This window comes from Mauremys mutica, chromosome 2 (genome assembly GCF_020497125.1).
Source record: "Mauremys mutica isolate MM-2020 ecotype Southern chromosome 2, ASM2049712v1, whole genome shotgun sequence".
In the NCBI taxonomy this organism is placed as follows: domain Eukaryota; kingdom Metazoa; phylum Chordata; order Testudines; family Geoemydidae; genus Mauremys; species Mauremys mutica.
Genome location: NC_059073.1, coordinates 205,203,803 through 205,223,452, shown reverse-complemented (window position 1 = coordinate 205,223,452; position 19,650 = coordinate 205,203,803). Strand labels below are relative to the sequence as shown.

The 19,650-nt window shown below is 40.7% G+C and overlaps 1 protein-coding gene across 1 annotated transcript in view; it reads right to left on the bottom strand.

Annotated features, from left to right (window-relative positions):
- DPY19L1 (dpy-19 like C-mannosyltransferase 1) overlaps positions 1-19,650 on the bottom strand; it is a 103,295-nt gene that overhangs the window by 32,216 nt on the left and 51,429 nt on the right. The window contains exons 12-17 of the mRNA XM_045007557.1: positions 13,954-14,040; positions 12,317-12,376; positions 9,684-9,764; positions 5,277-5,378; positions 4,184-4,255; positions 3,389-3,438 (exon numbers count right to left, since the gene is read on the bottom strand). Of these exons, the coding sequence (XP_044863492.1) occupies positions 3,389-3,438; positions 4,184-4,255; positions 5,277-5,378; positions 9,684-9,764; positions 12,317-12,376; positions 13,954-14,040 (452 nt within the window). The remainder of the gene's footprint in view (positions 1-3,388; positions 3,439-4,183; positions 4,256-5,276; positions 5,379-9,683; positions 9,765-12,316; positions 12,377-13,953; positions 14,041-19,650) is intronic.

Here is a 19,650-nt window from a genome sequence, read left to right as displayed (position 1 = left end):
TCCCTATACTAGAAGGGGAGGGAAGGGGGAAGGCTGCAGGGTCATCTCCCACCTCTGTGCAGCCAGTGGCCTACGCTTACCACTGCGACAATGCTGGAGCCTCCACATTTATTTATTGGCAAACAAAATTTGTAGAATTTTAAAATATTGTGCACAGCATTTTTTATTTTTTTTGGTGCTGAAATCCCTCAGGAATATGGTGTGCTGGGCAGTTGTGGGGGGGGAGGAGGCTGTGAGAGGGGCGATGGGCAGTGGGGTGGGGGTCTGTGGGTGGGAGAGCACTGGGCATAGGGATCTGTGGTGGAGATCTCTGGGTGAGGGACCACTGGGCATGGGTGTTGCTGGACATAAGGGGGCAGAGGGTACTGGGAAGTGGGCAGTGTGGCGGGACACGCTGGCAGAGCAGGGCTGGGGGCGCAGGCGGGAGGGAAGTACAAGGGTTGGGGTGAAGGCGGCACTATACAGAGGTTAGGGGCAAAGGGGGCACAATGAAGGGGTTACTGGCAAAGTGGGCGCAGGGTGGGGATGTAGAGGTTGGGGAGCCTATGAGCCATGCCCATGGGGGCCAGGGGCGCCAAAACACAAGTTCACCCAGGGCGCCATTTTCCCTAATGCCGGCCCTGAGGGGAATACAAATTAGACAAGACCTACATAAGTTTCTTAACTGTGTTATACACAAAAAACAATCTACCATCAACTAAAAAATGGTAACCAGAGATAGCTACCCAATGAACGTTCAAAGATAAGTTAGATAACCCCCTTCAGATTTTAAGTGCATTAAATATTCTAAAATACAAGATATAAAAGCTGAGACAGGAGAATCAGATTTTTCCCTCATCCAAGCCACAAACCTGGTCTATTTCAAACGGTAGCACCTTCTGGTACACAGTTTTCTAGAGTTAAGAAATTTGACTGCTCAAGAGTAGACAGAGTCTAAGTCCAATTGTCCATCCAAGCCATCAGATGAAGAGACTGTGAATCCAAATTGAGAATCTCAGACAGCAGATCTGGAGACAAAGGAAGATGTATGAAGGCTCCACCAGACAACTGAAGGAGATTAGTAAACCACCACTGATGCAGCCAAACTGGGGCACTGAGAATTATCTTTGCCCCATCCCAACATATCTTCCTCACCACCTTCTGGATCAAAGGAAAGGTGGAAAACATACAGAAAATTCCCCAGTGCAGAAGGAAGCATCTGATATGGATTCACTGTTCTTGCCTGCTCTGGAGCAGAAGAGTCAACACTTTTTGTTGAACCTAATTGCAAATGAGTCCACATCTGGGTGATCCCAACTGGAAAATATGTCCTAAATCAACTGATCCTTCAGTGGCCTTCATGAATTTTAGAACTGTTTCTGCTGAGACGGTCTGCAATTATATTATTCTCTCCTGCCAAATGCAGAGCCACAAAATAAACGTTGTGAAGAATGCACCAGTTCCATAATTTGATTGTCACTGCACAAATGAGAGCAGACTAAGCACCTCCGTTTGTTGACACAATACATATCAGATGTATTATCTGTTACTCGTTGCACAACCCTCCCATGAAAGTGAGGGAGGAATGATCTGAGGGCCAGATTGATGTGTTGCAACTCCAAAACAAGGTGCAAGCTTCTCTTTTGAGAAATCCAGTGACCCTGAATTGTAAGATGACTCAGATGCACTCACCAACCATTGTTTGACAGATTCAAAATTACCTTCACCAGTAGACTAGATGCTCTTCTATATATACAAAAGCTTACAAATGGAGAAGCATTACATTAGGAATTCATGTACATTTATATTGACCCACTATGCACAAATGTACAAACAATGGGCACACAATCTACTTCTACTGGTGCACAACCTTCAGTGTGAGACTGATCTGGTCAGCAAATTTCAACTGAAAACAAAGGAAGTTATTATAATCACTTGTGAGATACTTTGACAATTAAGAATATGTAATGAGCATATGGTGGTTACATTAAATTCCAAAATATGGCCCATTCTGGAAAACTGCCACACGACTATTCTCCATCAACATGCAGGACAACTGAAAAATTCCTATGGTGGTCCCCAGTAAGGCCACGGAGCCCAGGATTGCCAGTCTCCCCAGCAACAGATTCAAACCTGGCCTTGCATCCATGACAGAATGCACTGGAGACAGAGGGAGGCCAGAAACAAGTGGAGAGAAAGATCTTCGTGTAGAAGTCTGAGAAGGAAGAGCTATAAACGGTCAGGAGAAAGACTGACAGACAATCTCCTCTGTTCTTCTCCTTTAGTCAGGTGAAGAAGATGCAAACCTCAGAACTGACAATGCCCGTCTGTTCTCAAGACCCTCTGGTTTTTCACTCAGATCTGAGGAAAAATCATAAGGTGTATAATACACATCAGCTACCACCATCACAGTATTCTTTGGAACTGAAAACGGACCTGAAAATGGGACTACAGCCAGACCCAAAGACTTAAATGGGACCGATCTGACACAATCCTCAAATCCATCCTTTTGGATCCTGAAGCCAAGACCGGAACAGACTGATTTTGGAGCTATAGAGACTCTGTTGGAATCAGATGGATCTGATAATGAGGCACATGATCCGGCACTGCTAACAGGGTCTCTCTTATCCACAGACCTCTTCCTCTTTGGAACCAAGACACCCAGAACTGATAGCATAATCCTTGATTCCGACACAGGCAGCTTCGAGGGCCTGACGGATGGAGTAGTGGGAACCAAAGCCAGATCCAACACGGTTCTGACTTCCTGGAATCCTTCAACTGCTTTGATGGAAATCACAGGAGACAAAACTGGCCTCTTGGACCCTGGATCCAACAACTGTCCAGATCCACAGGGCTTAGCCTGAAGAAGCAGCAGCACCTGGAATCTATTCTGCCTCTCCTGGTAAGCTCAGAGTGTAAAAGTCAGGCAGATGCAACACCCAGAAGGAGAATGGCTCTCTCCCAGATACTTCAGGCACCTAACGTCTGATGCTGGGAAAACAGCAGGGCATGAAACACACCGCTTCATTCTCAGTTTTATCCTCTTCAGTTCCACCATAACCTGGAATTAAGATACTAACAAATTAACTACTTACCTATACAAATCACTAAACAACTAACAACAAACACTCATGGAGTGCCAGATCCAAGGGGACCGGAATCATTCATTTCCATCCAGGCACATGGTTGTAAGGAACTGAAGTGGTAGAGGATGCTGCGCATCCTTATATGGCCTTGCCCTCAGAACATTCAGAGATATGGGAGGAGAGGTAGGAGGGACACTAACGGACACTACTGGGAGAAGGTTCTATCTTTAGGCACCAATAGGCAGCACAGTACCTATAAGAGGGAATATGGAGAGCCACTCAAAGATCATCATTAAGTTTAACATCTTAAAGGCAATACTTACCGTTCACAGAGGTCTTTCTGAGATAAAACCCACACAATATATTTAATTGCCTGTTAACAGAAAGAAAGTTAACAAATATGACAAATTAGCATCTTTCTAAAGCATTTCTGAACATTTTAAAATTCTAAAATTAAATTAAGAGGGCTCGAGATGGTATGGTTAAAACATTAGTAAAGGCAGTTTTCATTCAATGTTTTAGATACACATGCCAACCAATAATTCTTATTAGACAAGCAGCCTGCATCTAGCCTGTCTGTTCTTGAGTAAATTAAACTGCGATGTGCAATAACAAAAAACAATTAGTTATATAGGCTGTCAATCAGGTACAGAATAAGTGCAAAATAGAACTAAAGTACATTTTTAATAAAATTTCATTTTTAAATTGTTTAGAATAAAAATATTCAAGTTGAACAGGACAATTAGGAATAACTCTGGCCCCACCCAACTATAAAGGTCCCACAAGCCCCCAGAATAAAAGGGGTACATAAGGGAGGGCAAATTAGTCCTAAATGTATACTATGTGTTAAAAACTAGCCACTAATTTTTAAATGGGTGTTTTCACAGGCATGATTTTTATAAGGCAAAACAGAAGTTTTGGCATCCATTTCAGGTGGTGCAGGATCAGGTCAGTGAACCATATCATACAGAAGACAGTACAGCATTTCTTCCAAAAAAAATCTGGCTATCATTTCTACTCTAATTTACCTAGCTCTTCCTCATTTGAATGAATTTACTGCTCTCCCTCAGTACACAACCAAAAGAGGAACTAGTTAACTCACTAAATGAATCACTTACCTTCATGGTGATTACCCCAAAAACCACAAGAACAACGGGAAGTAGTAACGTCTTTGTGTATCTTATTGGAGTCTGAAATGCAAAGAAACTTTTATTTCCTTCAAATTTAGTTTTAATTTACTACCATTCTCACTCTGAAAGCTACCATGCTTTATATCTGAAATATTTTTCCTCTGGGTAGATTTAAATTTCAACATATAGCAAAAACAAGGTGAACTGAAAGGAGATTCAAGACATCAAGCCCCATCCAGCTACCTAATTAGTACTCATAACACTGATACAGCATTTATAAATTAGTCCTCCTATGTTTAAGTAAGGAGGGATAGCTCAGTGGTTTGAGCATTGGCCTGCTAAACCCAGGGTTGTGAGTTCAATCCCTGAGGGGGCCACTTAGGGATCTGGGGCAAAAAATGGTCCTGCTAGTGAAAGCAGGGGGCTGGACTTGATGACCTTTCAAGGTCCCTTCCAGTTGTAGGAGATTGGTATATCTCCAATTATTATTATTTATTATAAGTTCTTTTCAATTTCTACTTTACAATTGCCTTTAGCATCTTTTTGGAGGCTTCAATCTTATCTCTAGCTTATTTTCTTTAGTTATCAGTCATAAGGCTAGAACTAAATTGTGGATCATCTCAAACACTCGCCAATTCATTTTTTAACATTCATAAATTTATGACTGCACCAAGACACGTTTAATGGCCCTAAAAGCATTTTTACTCGTCCAGCCAAAGTGATTCTCTGCGCAGACAAACCACAAGACATTGGACCTCAAGATATGGTTCTCACCTACTTTTCATCTCCTCAACATTTTTGTTATGTATTGCTAATTATATAAAACAAGTAGTATCTCAAAACTTAAAGAATCTGTCCTTATACAGTACTTACTCTCGCATCCAAATCTAAGAGCTCCTTCAAGTCTGAAATCATACACTTCCTATTTCTAACCTCACGAAAATCTAGCTCCACTTGAGTGTGGAAACAGAAGTCTTACAATGACAGCAAACAGCTCTCAGATTTGTTGGTAGAAGCAATCACAGTTGAGGTAAAATATAAACAAGTTATCTCTTTTGTAAATCAATTTTTAATAAGTTACCTCTTTTTCCATGAAGTCAAACTCTGCAGCACAGGTGTACATTAACGTATCAAAATCCTTGTAGCCAATAAATTTTGATTTTAGCAGGTTACTTATATGCGCCTGGTAGGAAATATAAAGCAAAAAACATCAGTAAATAAGAAATTGATCTCATATGCTGTAACAAAGTTCTTTTTTCATAAACATTTTCCTATTTAGTTCAACAAAAACTCTTTATTAATAGTACAAATGTAAATGCACCAAGTCATTATTTGGACAGATTAAATGAGATTTTCAGGTACAAAATTGTTAGGTTTGCTCAAATACATACAGCAGAAGATTACAAGAAAAAAGTTGATTACCAAGTAACTGTGGTTCATCAAGAGCTTTGCATATTCATACTTAGGGGATACCTGCTTCTTATCTTCTCTCTTCATCTAGTACCCGTGAACTCTGGGAACATCTTGGAATACATCACTAGCAAACAGGAGCGGCTAACAGGGGAGCTTTGCAAGAGAGTTCTCCAGGTAAAGGAGGAACAATTACGTGACCCTTGGGGTAAGTTTGTTGTCTGTAGTGCGTGTGTTTGTGGTGTGCTTGCTGCTTGACTGAAATATACCATATGGTCTGTTTGTTTGGGGGACCATGTGCTGAGCCTAGCGCCCTCCTAAACTAGACTAAGAGCTTCTTAAAGAGGCTTTGATCCCTACACCCTTTAGCACCCATTAACCCTTAACCAGGGGGTGGAGCTTTAAAAAGCCTACTCCTAAGCAACCAGAAGAGCTAGGGAACAGGAGCAGCTAACAGGGGAGTTTTGCGAGGGAGTTTAGAGGGGGAAGTGTGTGTGTCGGGGGGGCTAGATACACAACATTCTTTAAATTTAAAGCCAAAACACCCCCTGATAAAAACAAAACATCAACTAAGGAACGAGTTGCAGGAGTAAAAAGAGAATGCAGGCAGAAGACCAGCAACAGAGTGGGGTCTATCCAGTTTATTGCACCCAATGCAGCATGTATGATTACCTGCCCTGTGGGCAGATGGCGTATGTGTGCATTCGGTGCAAGGAGCTCCTGGCCCTCGGAGACCTGGTACGGGCTTTGGAGACCAGGGTGGCTGAACTAGAGGAGCCCAGGGACACCGAGCTACATAGATGAGACAATAGAATGGTCCCACCCCCGGTCTGACAGCCTCTGTGTTGTTCAAGAGGATGAAAGGTGCAGGGAAAGAGAACATCCAACTAGAGCAGAGGGAAATGATCCCATAGTTGGGACCCTCCTTCCAGATGATGTTGCGGTACCTTCTCTCACTGAGGATACCTCTCCGGAGGAGGGAACTCCAGTTATTAGGAAGAGACAGGTAATAGTCATGGGGGATTCGATCATTAGAAACATAGTTAGCTGGGTTTGCAATGACCGGGAGAACCTCATGGTGACTTGCCCGCCTGGTGCAAAGGTTGCAGATCTCTCAAGACATCTAGATAGACTTATGTGTAGTGCTGGGGAGGAGCTGGTGGTCGTGGTACATGTAGGTACCAATGACATAGGGAAGGATAGGAGAGAGGTCCTGGAGGCCAAATTTAGGCTGCTAGGTAAGAGATTGAAGTCCAGGACCTCCATGGTAGCATTCTCTAAAATGCTTCCAGTTCCATGCGCAGGGCCAGTTAAACAAGCAGAACTGCAGGGAATCAATATGTAGATGAGATGATGGTGTAGGGAGGAGGGGTTTAGATTTATTAGGAATTGGGGAAACTTTTGGGAAAGTGGGAGCCTATACAGGAAGGATGGGCTCCACCTAAACCAAAATGGAACCAGATTGCTGGCACTTTAAATTAAAAAGGTCATACAGCAGTTTTTAAACTAAGGGCTGGTGGAAAGCCAAAAGGTGCAGAGGAGCACGTGGCTCAGACAGAAGCATCCCTTAGAGAATCTCCATTAATAGATCCTCCCCTATGTACTAGTAAAGATGAGAGGATGGAAAACGATAAAATACTGGTAGGATCTGATGAGAAACAATCAAATGACAGAGTCCCATTCAATTACATTATGCAATGGCAGAAAGTGACAAGTTTTTAAAGTGCTTATATACAAATGCTAGAAGTCTAATTAATAAGATGGGTGAACTAGAGTTCTCGTATTAAATGAGGATATTGATATAATAGTCATCACAGAAACTTGGTGGAATGAGGATAATAAATGGGACACAGTAATACCAGGGAACAAAATAAATCGGAAGGACAGAACAGGCCACGCTGGTGAGGGAGTGGCACTATATGTGAAAGGAAGCATAGAATCAAATGAAATAAAAATCTTAAATGAACCAAACTGAACCACAGAATCTCTATGGATAGTATTTCCATGCTCTAATAATAAGAATATAGCTGTAGGGATATATTACTGACCACCTGACCAGGAGGCTGATAGTGACTGCGGAATGCTCAGGAAGATTAGAGAGGCTATAAAAATAAAAAACTCAATAATAATGGAGGATTTCCACTATCCCCATATTGACTGGGTACGTCACCTCAGGCTCAGGACGGGATGTAGAGAGAAATTTCTTGATGCCTTAAATGACTGCTTCTTGGAGCAGCTAGTCCTGGAACCCACAGGAGGAGAGAGAATTCTTGATTTAGTCCTAAGTGGAGCACAGGATCTGGTCCAAGAGGTGAATATAGCTGGACCGCTTGGTAATAGTGACCATAATGTAATTAAATTTAACATCCCCCCCTGTGGTGGGGAAAACACCATAACAGCCCAACACTGTAGCATTTAATTTCAGAAAGGGGGACTACATACAAATGAGGAAACTAGCACAAGAGAAATTAAAAGGTACAGTGCCAAAAGTGCAATCCCTGCAAGCTGCATGGAAACTCTGTAAAGACAACATAACAGAGACTCAACTTAAATGTATACCCCAAATTAAAGAACACAGTAAGAGAACAAAAAAAGTGCCTCCATGGCTAAACAATGAAGTAAAGAAGCGGTGAGAGACAAAACGGCATCATTTAAAAAGTGGAAGTTAAATCCTAGTCAGGAAAATAGAGAGGAGCATAAACTCTGGCAAATGAAGTGTAAAAATATAATTAGGAAGGCCAAAAGAGAATTTGAAGAACAGTTAGTCAAAGACTCAAAAAGCAATAGCAAAATTTTTTTGAGTACATAAGAATCAGGAAGCCTGCTAAACAACCAGTGGGGCCACTGGATGATCAAGATGGAAGAGGAGCACTCAAGGACATAAGGCCATTGCAGAGAAACTAAATGAATTCTTTGCATTTGTCTTCACGGCTGAGGATGTGAGGGAAATTCCCAAACATAAGCCATTCTTTTTCAGTGACAAATCTGAGGCACTGTTGCAGAATGAGGTGTCATTAGAAGAGGTTATGGAACAAACTGATAAACTAAGCCGATATTCACCCAAGAGTTCTGAAGGAACTCAAATGTGAAACTGCAGAACTACTAACTGTGGGTTGTAATCATCATTTAAATCAGCTTCTGTACCAAATGCCTGGAGGATAGCTATGGAAATCATAAAACCCTGGAGTGATAATTCCTCTCCCACTTCTGTGCAAGTAATCCTAGAAATCTCATGACAATACAGTACCAAATATATAATATAATAAAGGATAATAAAGCCAAAATAGAAACGTTAAGAAAATTTGTAAGGGCTTTGGGACACAATTATCTTAACCAAAACTTCAACATTATTTTTGAAGATGTAGATAAATCTTACTATCTCCTCTCTTCTTTGTATTGTTAATTTATTCTAGCTCTGGATGACATTTGCCAATTTGTTACTTGCTGGTTATTTTAATGTACTGTTTTATTACAGCATCATTCTCTTTTCCTTCCTCAATGCTTCTGATCAAAACATGCTAAATAGATAAAACATAAATGCTTAAATTCCATTTTCATGCAAAACCTCTTAATGATAAAGTAGGAGTGCAGAACGATGTAATCTAAATGTAGAATTTATAAATTCAGTTTTTCCCATGGTTTCCCATAAAGCATGAATAGGTTTTTAAAAAGAAGTCACTAAATTTTTTTAAAACTCTGAAGACAGTTTTACTAAGTTGTTTGCCATGTACCAAAAATTTTACTTAGCAAATGCATAGTCCTACAACAATGGCGGTCAGTTAAGAGCTGAACAAAGTTTCACTTTTCCATGCTAATTCAATTTCTTGGAACATTACATTGGCTCACCAAAAGGTAACAGCGTTCATTTATTGGCTTGGTTTAATGTTTAAGTCCATTTCATTTAGGAAGAAAGGAAAATGGAATAATAATTTAGCAATCATTTTAAATATTGTGCAGTTTAAATATTTTATTTCTCAGAGAAGAAAAAATATTTAAAGGATTAAATAAGATATGAAGCAACATAACTGTCTAAAATAAAACCTTTAACAATGACTAACATTAAAAAAGCAGCACTTACATCATCAGCTACTCCAAATATTAGAGAAGTCAAATATTTCAAGGTGACTGTCCCAAATAACCAAGCAAATCCTTCAATGGCCTACAAAATAAAGGATACATTCAGACTGAAGGAGGAGAACAGAAGAAAAAAGCATACTGGAGTTGGGCAGTTAGTGGAAAAAGTTCTCTTGTATGTTAGGAAAGGGTCAAGAATAAAGCAACAGACAATCACAAGAAGTTTGATTTGTAACTCAAGGTACACTCCAATAATTAGAGAACACAGTAGTAATATTAAATCTTTTCCTGTTGAAACTGAAAGATCTACTACTGCTTTATGCACATTGCCCCAAGCACTACAGTTAAGACTCCCTCTTCTCTCCTAGTGCATTGAAACAATATCACGGCAAGAGTATAGTCAGCAGAAATGAGGTTTCCAGAAACTTATTTTTACCTACTTTTTATAAAACATTAACATAATGGTTAACAGTGTAAGTATTAAAAGAGAATGAATGATATACAAGCTAATGGAAAACAGCAGAATTGAGGCATACATATTGTAATTTTAAAAACTGATATATATCCCATTTTGTTCACCTTTCCTGAAATAGTTGTTAATCTAATGTAGGTAGCGTGTCTTTCCATTTTTTAAAATTATTTCTTGTTAACTACCTTTCTAGAGATGGTATTTCTCAAAAGGATGAAATACATTTGTGACACTGCATCCCATATTCTTCATAGAGATTATATGATATGATTATGACAATCACAATGTATTTTATGCAAGATAGGTCATGTGAGATATCAGTGGAAAGGTTATGATTTACTGAATATGATTATCCTACTTATATGCAAGTACCATTTTGTATCTGAAATTAGGAACATTGACTATATATCTGTATTACAAATGTGTTTACACCTGGGGAACGCTCCCTAGGCAAGAGACACTCAGTCTAGATGGCTGGCTGGGAAGGGCCCATTCAGGTTAATGGGCCATTAGAAGAAAACAATAGGCCTTAGGAAGAGGTTAATCTCCCACGGGAGGCCTTCCTGAGGACGCTGTAAACAGTCTCTGACCCATGGCTGTTAGGACCCTATAAGGTCACGTGATCAGGTCACCTGGTACTGGCCTCCATCTTGGGAATACCAGTGTTTTTCCACTGACTGGCGTGGGAACGATGCTTGGAGACAAAGTATATGCAAAAGCTATTTAAGGCAGGGGGTGACATCAGAGGTTCTTCACTGACTCCCCACCCAAAGACGACTCTTGAAAACACTAGAGGAACAAGGATTGAACTGGGGGAAAGTGCTGGACCCAAGCTGAAGGAATGTTTAGCCTGTGAAAGTAACACCTGGGTTTTTCAAGCAAGTGCAGCTGGTCCCTTAGGAATCTCCGCAACCTGCTGGAAACATCATTTAGGATGAGAATTTGCTACTCATATCCAACCTCTTTAGTATATTAAGCTTAGATTGCGTTTGTTTATTTGCTAGGTAACCTGCTTTGATCTGTTTGCTATTCCTTATAATCACTTAAAATCTATCTTTTGTAGTTAATAATTTTTTGTTTTATCACAAACCAGTATGTGGGAGTCATAACTTGGGGCAAAAAGCTGTTGTATATTTCCTCTCCACATTTAGGGAGGGGGCGAATTTCATGAGCTTATGCTCTACAGATCTGTGTGCAGCACAAGACGGTATAATTTTGGGTTTACACTCCAGAGGGAGATGGGCACTTGAGCAGCTCCTTAGCTGTAGCCCCCCAATGCAGAGCTGATCACAGCCATCTGTATGTACTGCAACTGGGTGTGTCCCTACCTGTATGTGTGCTGAAGCCTGGGAGAGGGTTTGGCAGGCTGGTCACAGCTGTACAGTGTAACGGGTGCCCAGATGGTGGGTCAGGGGGGCTCAATGGTACCCCAGTTCCAGGTGGCAACTTGGGGGAACCCATCACAACTTTTATTGCAGTTATAAGAAATTAAACAGATTTGTTTAACTTCCACAAATTGGGAGGTTTTTTTTAAGCCTCAAAGTAACAGGAATTTACATCTGTTATTTTTTAATCTAACCAGCATCCTTTAAGACTGGGATTAAGATATGCAAATGATCCCCTATATCATCATATCCTCTCCAGAATTTTACTGTGTTTATTTTGTTTTTCAACTCTGGTAGGAGCAAATATTTAAATCATACTTTTCCACTGGTATTCTCTCCAGGATGGTAAACCTGTACTATTATCATTCTTTCAATCCACTGGAGAAATTTGCTGTTCAGATCTGTTTCTCAAACTAAGTTCACTTTGTCAATATTGCCCTGAAGTTCTAAAATAAGAGTGCATACAATCTGCTTTTTAAATCAGAAATTGGATTATTTTGCAATTTCCTTCCATAATTCTGTTTTGGAGATAAACCTAGTTTAAGCGGTCCAATTCTTAGGATTTTGTAAATATTGTAACTAATTAGAAAATTCCTGTATTTTTAACTTCTGTTAACTTTATTCCTTTTTGTGTCAGTTTTCCTTATTGATATTCAAAATATTACTTCAAACGATCAGTTCTCGTATATTCACTGCATAAAAATACATGGATAATTTCCTGATTTGGCCGACCAATAAGTGGTAGTTCTTTTCTGATAAATTCTATTATTTTACAATCCTTACCCATAAACTGACTTCTCTTCTACTCATTTTCAGAAATTTTGGACTCAATTCAAGAATACCCTAAAAAATAATTAAAAATTAATGCACCCATTTTATAATATTTCCAATCATATTCCAGTAATGCAAAAAAAAGGGATTTTTTTATACAGAGCTTGACATGTCACCACATGAACATCCTTAAAAATTATAGTTCAAACCCATGTAACCTGTCAACCACATGACTGAATATCAGAAGAACTGATACTCTTATTATTGCAGTTTCCATACACTGAATTAGAGCCACTCTTCTCTCTGCCGGGAGAGAATCTATTTTACATAGTTTCTGCAAAAACATCAAAGGCAATACAAGCACAGAAAGCTTGGCTATTTTCACCAGCAACAAGAAACTTCAAAGTGAGGAATAATTACTAAATTACAGCATAAAAAGTGTACACAAAGAATCCCCAAGGGAAGATGAGGTAGAATGACAGAAAAACATTACTAAACACAGAATCACTAAGTTTCCCTGCTTTCTGTTATTAAGTTACAAATTTGTTATTAAGGTCTAAATTTTCCTCTTGTATGCCCTCTTCACCATCTTATGATACAAGAACCCTTACCATCAGTGGATGTTACGAGCAATAAAAATGAGAAATGAGGCATTAACTGAAGAGCTGTAAGAAGCCTACTCTACACCAGACTAATGTCCACATGACATTGAGATTTCATTACAAATGGTCAAACAACAGAAAGGTTTTTTGTAAGTAGGGGCATTTTAGCTTCTAGCTAATGAAGGAGCCAGGAGCATGGCTCAGAATCCCTATAGTATAGTTATGTTATTTCTCAGAAAAGATCTAAGAGACAAAAAGTTAAAATAAAAAGACTAAGACATTGGGCTACCCTCCATGCTTCCAGAATGGAACATCAAGAGAGACTGAGGTGGAAATACTCTCTTTAGTGTCCTTCTACTAGCCTTGATTAATAATTCTTTTGTCTTCTTCCTTACTGGAGTAAGTACATGATTTGCTTAGGTGAGTTTTTTCTGTAAAAAAGAGGGGGTGAGGAAGATGACAAACCTTTAATAATTGTAATAATGCTTGGAGTGTGGTCCTGAGTGAGTGGACTTTCCAAGACTGTTTTCATATTGACTTACAATTTCTGATTATTGTTGCTTCTGTTAGTGGTCATTCTGTTCTGTTCTATTTGCAGTTTTGGAAAAAGTATCCATTTTAAGATTTTTTTTTTAATACCGCTTAAGCTTCAAACAGAAATTTACTTAAGCCACAGCTTTCATTTTAAAGTCCAATCAGTTAATCACGTATAGCTTGTGTCAGATGTTCTACAAAATTTGCCAGCATATAAATAACTTTTAGTACACTGTAAAACATGATTGTTTTAGCCTTACACCTGAAAAAATATAAGCCCATGTTGAGTTTCTGTCATGTCAAAGCTTTGATGTGTCAACATTTTATTGACTTTATTAACACTTCCCCATTCCCCAAACATGTCCCAAGACTAACCTTATCAATCTCATGGAAGTATAATATTTTCTAACTATTTAGAAAAAAGTTACAATTCTCCATTTAATGTGCCAATCCATAGATAATAGTGCAGAAATACATTCCTAAGCATCTGAAATGAATTCTTCCAAAACTTACCCAGATAACTGCTAAAGAGGCAGCATAATATGATGTCAATAACATTGAGTTGCCAAACATCAAAATGAAACACAGTGCAAGAGATGCCTGAAATAAGAAAATACAAAACATCTCCAAATATCTAAATCATCAAGTAATTCTCTCAAATACAACATATAGTATAAATAAAATAATTGATAACTGACAGCAATACCATGGTTTTCTTTAAATATATCAATATCTATATACTATGCAGCAACTCTCTAAGCTAGAGACCCAGCTTACAGAACTGTATTGAGAAAGGTTAGTAATAAAGATTTTAAATGATGGCAATGTAGCAAATGTGAACTACTATGATGATGTAAGTAACATGGACTAAAATATTTAAGAACAGAATATATTTCGACCCCTAATGATATTCTTTTTTCATTTTTTTAAATGCTATTCCTGATGTTTTATTCATTCTTTCACATTATTTTACTAGGTCACTTATACATGCTGATAGTCAGACTCTCAGAATCCTGTGGACAAAGTAGTAAAGAAATTTTGAGGAGGAAAAAAAGAGAGAGGTTACTCACTTTGTCCAACAACTGGAGTTCTTTGTGATGTCTCCCTCTTTGGGTACTCCACTTCAGATACACATGCACCCTATACCTTTGACCACAGATTTTTGGTAGCAGTGCCTGTTCGGCCTGCACATGCACACTACACATGCTATACCTCGAACAGAGGTTGTATAGACACGTACGGGGAACAACCCTCAGTTCCTTCTCTACTGCAAAGTCCCACAAAGGAAACTCCAAAGCAAAGGGGAAGGAGGGCAGGTAGTGGAGCACCCAAAGGGGGACACATCTTGAACTCCAGTTTCTGCACAAAGTGAGTAATCGCTCTTTCTTTGAGTAGTGTCCCTGTGGGTGCTCCACTTCAAGTGACTCCTTAGGTCAAGGAGACAGGAAGTTTAGAACAGAGTCCAGCGCTGAAGAGAGAACTGTATTGTCTACTGCAGCATCTGATCTAGCAGCATGAATCAAAGCATAACGGCTGGAAAAAGTATGCACTGAACTCCATGTTGCAGCTTTGCAGAACTCTCAGCAACTGGAACCTTTTTGAGTAGGGCTACAGACATAGACTGCAATCAAACAGAACATGCAATCACTTGCAGGGGAGTTTGAACATCAGCCAAACCATTACATGCAATAATACATCCAGGGAGTCTCTTTGGGAGATAGGTCTAGGGAATACACTATCCTCAATAGAAACAAAAAGTCATGGGGACTTCTTGAACGTTCTGGCTCTGTTCAAGTAAAAGGCCAACGCCTTCTTAACATCTAGCGTATGGAAGATAGCTTCCTGTGTAAATGAATAATGCAGTTTAGGAAAGAAAACTGGAAAGTGAATAGTCTGGTTAATATGAAATAGAAGAAACCTTAGCTAAAAATTTTGCTGGGGGTTGTAATTATATCTGCTCCTTGGAGAACATATTCAATGGAGGACCTGGCATTAGAGCCCCAATCTCTCCAACCCTTTGTGCAGAAGTGAAGGTCACCAAAAAGACTGTCTTCATGGACAAATGTAACAGAGCATGCAGCTAGTGGCTCAAAAGGCAGTTTCATGGGATGGTTAAAAACAAGGTTGAAATCCCAAAGGAGAGTAGGATCACTAATCTGTGGAAAAAGGTTTGTAAGACTTTAAGAACCTCATTGTGATCAGATGTGTGAAATTGACAAACTGCCTAATGGTGAGTAGAAAGCTGTTATTAATGCTAAGTGAACCTTGATGGAATTCAGAGACTTGATGTTTTCAATTCCAATAGGTAATCCAAGATTCTGGAAAGAGATGACTGGACAGGTGAAAAATGACACAGGTTACACCAAAGATGACATCTTCTCCATTTCTGGAGGTAAGTGTGTCTTGTAGATTTCTCCCTGCCATTTAACAGCACATGTTGTACTCCTGATGAACAGGATGCCTCTAATCCTGAGAGCCACTGAAGATCCATGCTTGGTGTTGCAGAATGTTCAGATTGGGGTGAAGTGTTTGACCCACATCCTGAGAGAGTCAAGAATTGATGGGGAGTTGTCACAGAGGGCAGAGGGTGAGTCCGACAAGGTAAGGAAACAAAACTTGTCTTGGCCAAGTTGATGTAATCAAAATGACCCTGGCTTGGTTGTGTTTGATCTTGTGAGAACCTTTAAAAGCAATGGAGTTGGTGGAGACCCATAGAGACCCATAGAGATGCCTGAGTCGTCCTTTAGAACAGAATTTTCTTCACTCCATGTTGCCTGCAATGGCAAAAAGGTTCCAAAGCTAAGACTATTTTGTTGGAGACTTGAGAGTCCAAGTCTCATTCGCAATTTAGGGGAAAATTCCTCACTGACAGGAATGGCTCCTCGAAAGGAGAGGCACCTCTTAAAACCCATGTAGCCCAGCATCCCATATTCAAGAACAAAATTTGGACTCCTCAGAATGAGAAAAAAAATTTTTGGAGGGGAGAAAGAAAATGAGAACAGTTCCAATAAATATAAAGTATCCTATAAAGTACTAAACTATGTACTATAACTCTAAATAGAAAACAGGCACACACTAAATTCCAATTCTGGCCAAAGGCAGCTGAGAAGGAACCAAGCATGTTGGAACAATTTTTATAGTGGGGGTGCTGCTGAAGGAATGTATTTGGTGTTTATTAGTACTTCAAGAAGGGGGTGTGGCAGCACCCCTAATTCCAGCATCACTAGTAGGAACTGAAGGCTGTTTGCCCACACAGCCCTATATAGCCTGGGTATGGGGCAGGAGTATTTGTAGGGCGCATGAGCAGGCCAGACAGGTAACACTACCAAAAATCTCTGATCAAAGGCACAGGGTGCATCTGCACCTGAATTGAAGCACCCAGAGGGACACTCAAAGAACAACTTCATATTTCTGCCATACAGAAAGCTGTAAATTTCAAATAAACAACACTATCAAAACTGGTAAACCAAAAATTTGATGAAGCATTTTCTTTGGTCATAGACATACTTAACCATACCATAGTTTTCTCCACTATTTTCTTATGCAGTTGTAGTTGCCAACTATACTGTTCTGGCAAGTATTATTCTGGATTTTACAAAAATGTATGGATTCACAGGCCCAGCCAATGTCTCAGAAGCTATAGCAGCTGATATTGAATAGGGGATGTGCTTCCAGAATCCATTAGAAGGTAAAGGACAGAATCCATGAGGAGACTGACTCCTTAAGAATCAGTTGAACCCACTGTGAGAGACCATAATTAGCAAGGAAACAATCTCTAAGAATAAATTAAAATCCACTGGATGGAGTAACAAAGTAAACCATTAAAGCCATAGAAGGGATAGGGGAGGCACTATAACACATTGGAATGGGGAGAAGTGGAAGATGGTGATTGAGAATCAATTGCTGGGAAGAGAGAAAAGAATTCAAGATCAGGTGTGTAAGAGAAGGACAGAAAGAACCAATTGGGGAAAGATAATCATAAGCCTATATTAAGTTGTTTCTTCTAGTAGGTGAGCTATAGATCTTTGGATTCTCAATAATCTCCTCCTAACCAGAATATTGTTCAAGAATGCATTATAGGGCATTTCTTAAGTCCTAATGACTGCACCGCACTTAAAAGGAAATGTTGGTTGGGCTTGCCGAGGGAGGGCAGCTGTGCTTTATGGCTGAAGGGGATGGGGAGTGAGGTTAGAGACTGCTGCAAAAGGTGAACGGTGGTTAGTTTTGTGGTGCTGACTCACCTCCCAGGAATGTGAGGTTGGAAGGAGCAAGCCCTGGCGTGGGAAGCCCTTTTTTTCCATGAGGCATTCAAGGCAGCACCCACCCTCCCTCTCCTAGTGGAGGCAAATATCGGGTTGGGTTAGGACCTGCTGTGGACATTGTGCTAGTCACTCCTTTTTAAGGGGGGCTGGGAAGGAATTTTTCCCACAACACCAGATTGGCTTCGGTGGGGAGTGAGGTTTTTTCGCCTTCCCCACAGTGGGTGTCAGGGATGACCTTTTCTGGTAAGAAGAAAGGGTAGTAGGCTGTATGTCGCAACTTATTTTGTAAGTGTGGAGTGGATGTCCAGTGCAGGTACTCCATAGGGAAGACATCCAGTGACCAGATAAATGGTCTGATAAAAGTACTCATAAAGGAGGTACCGGGTAAAGGAACAGAACGGGGACGGAGGGTTGGGACGCCTATGGTTGGTACGGCAGGGAGCCAACTCTCCCCTCCCCTGGTCTCATAGCCACCTTAACCCTCCTATGAGAGGGGTGGATAGTAAGGTCCAAGCCATGTGTTGGCTGGAGGGACCTGGATGGAAAATGAAGGGTGCTGATGGAAGCCCCAGGTAATGATTTGAATAAATATGGATTTGCCTGCACTGTACACTTATCTGCCTGCTAGTTCCAGACCTCTATATAATAAAGTTGAGGCCTGATTAAAATCCATAACAAGTGTCTCCTGTTCTTCTTTTGGTATACCCAGACAATGAAGTGTATTACAGCAATTAGACTCTTCAGGAAGAGCCTGAACACTATGGAAAAATCCAGAAAGTCATGTGGTAGCAGCTATTTCTCAAAATACACAAACACAGAAACTTGTAAATGCATGACCAGTATCCATGGGTGCCAGATTTGTATAATTTTTGGTGGTACTCAGAACAGGTCCAAGCACAGCCGTCCCGTCCATAGGATGGACCGGGGCAACAGCCCCGGACCCCACGCTTGGGAGGCCCTGCACTTTAGGGGGACACAGGGTCCAGGGCAGCCTGGGAGGTTAGCAGGAGGCCTGGCAGTGACCGACCTGGCATCTGGGAAGAGCAATATAAGAACTAATAAATTAAGCTTGCAGGTAATTTACTTATATGCTTTGGAACTACCAGGAAGTGGTCAGGAAAAGAAGCGAAGGACCATCAACACCTACCTTCATGTTTTCTCAAGCTAAAACATCCTGAGATTTTGCTCAGGACTAATTTAATCATAAAATATTTTCTCATTTCTTATTTTGAAGTATGTGCCAGAACATTTTGGGGGCTGTCATATGGATAAGTCATCTTCATGAGCAGGGCTGGGTTGACTCTCCCGTGAGTCTGGGGCTATTAAATTCTCTGGGGCCCCTGTATACAAAAGTCTTTTCCTTAATTTAAAACAAAATTATCACAATTATGGCATTGAGGGTATGAACACTATACTCAACTTGCCTTTTCATTAGCAAAGCCATTCTATGGTTACCTATCAGTCTTAAAACATGAAGAATATAGTTAATTCAAAATAGCCTACTTATCTTAGAACAGCTGTTATATTAGTTTCTTTCTGGGAGGGATTTTGGGTGTGGGAGGGGGCTCTAGGCTGGGGCAGAGTGTTGGGGTGCAGGAGAGGACGAGGGATGTGGGCTCTGGGAGAGAGTTTGGTGCAGGAGGGGATTCTGACCTGGGGTAGGGGTTGGGGTTCAGGAGGGAGTGTGGGGTCTGAGAGGGAGTTGGGATGCAGGAGAGGGTGCGAGATGCAGGCTCCGGCTGGGAGGCACTTACCACAGGCGGCTCCAGGCTGGCAGCACAGCAGGGCTCAGGCAGGCTGCCTGCCATACCCCACGCTGGCTCCTGGAAGCGGCTAGCTGCGGGCATGTCTCTGCATGTCCCTGGAGGGGACAGTGCATCTCCATGCGTTGCACGCACCTGCAAGCGCTACCCCTGCCAATGGAAGCTGCGGGAACAGTGCTGGGGGG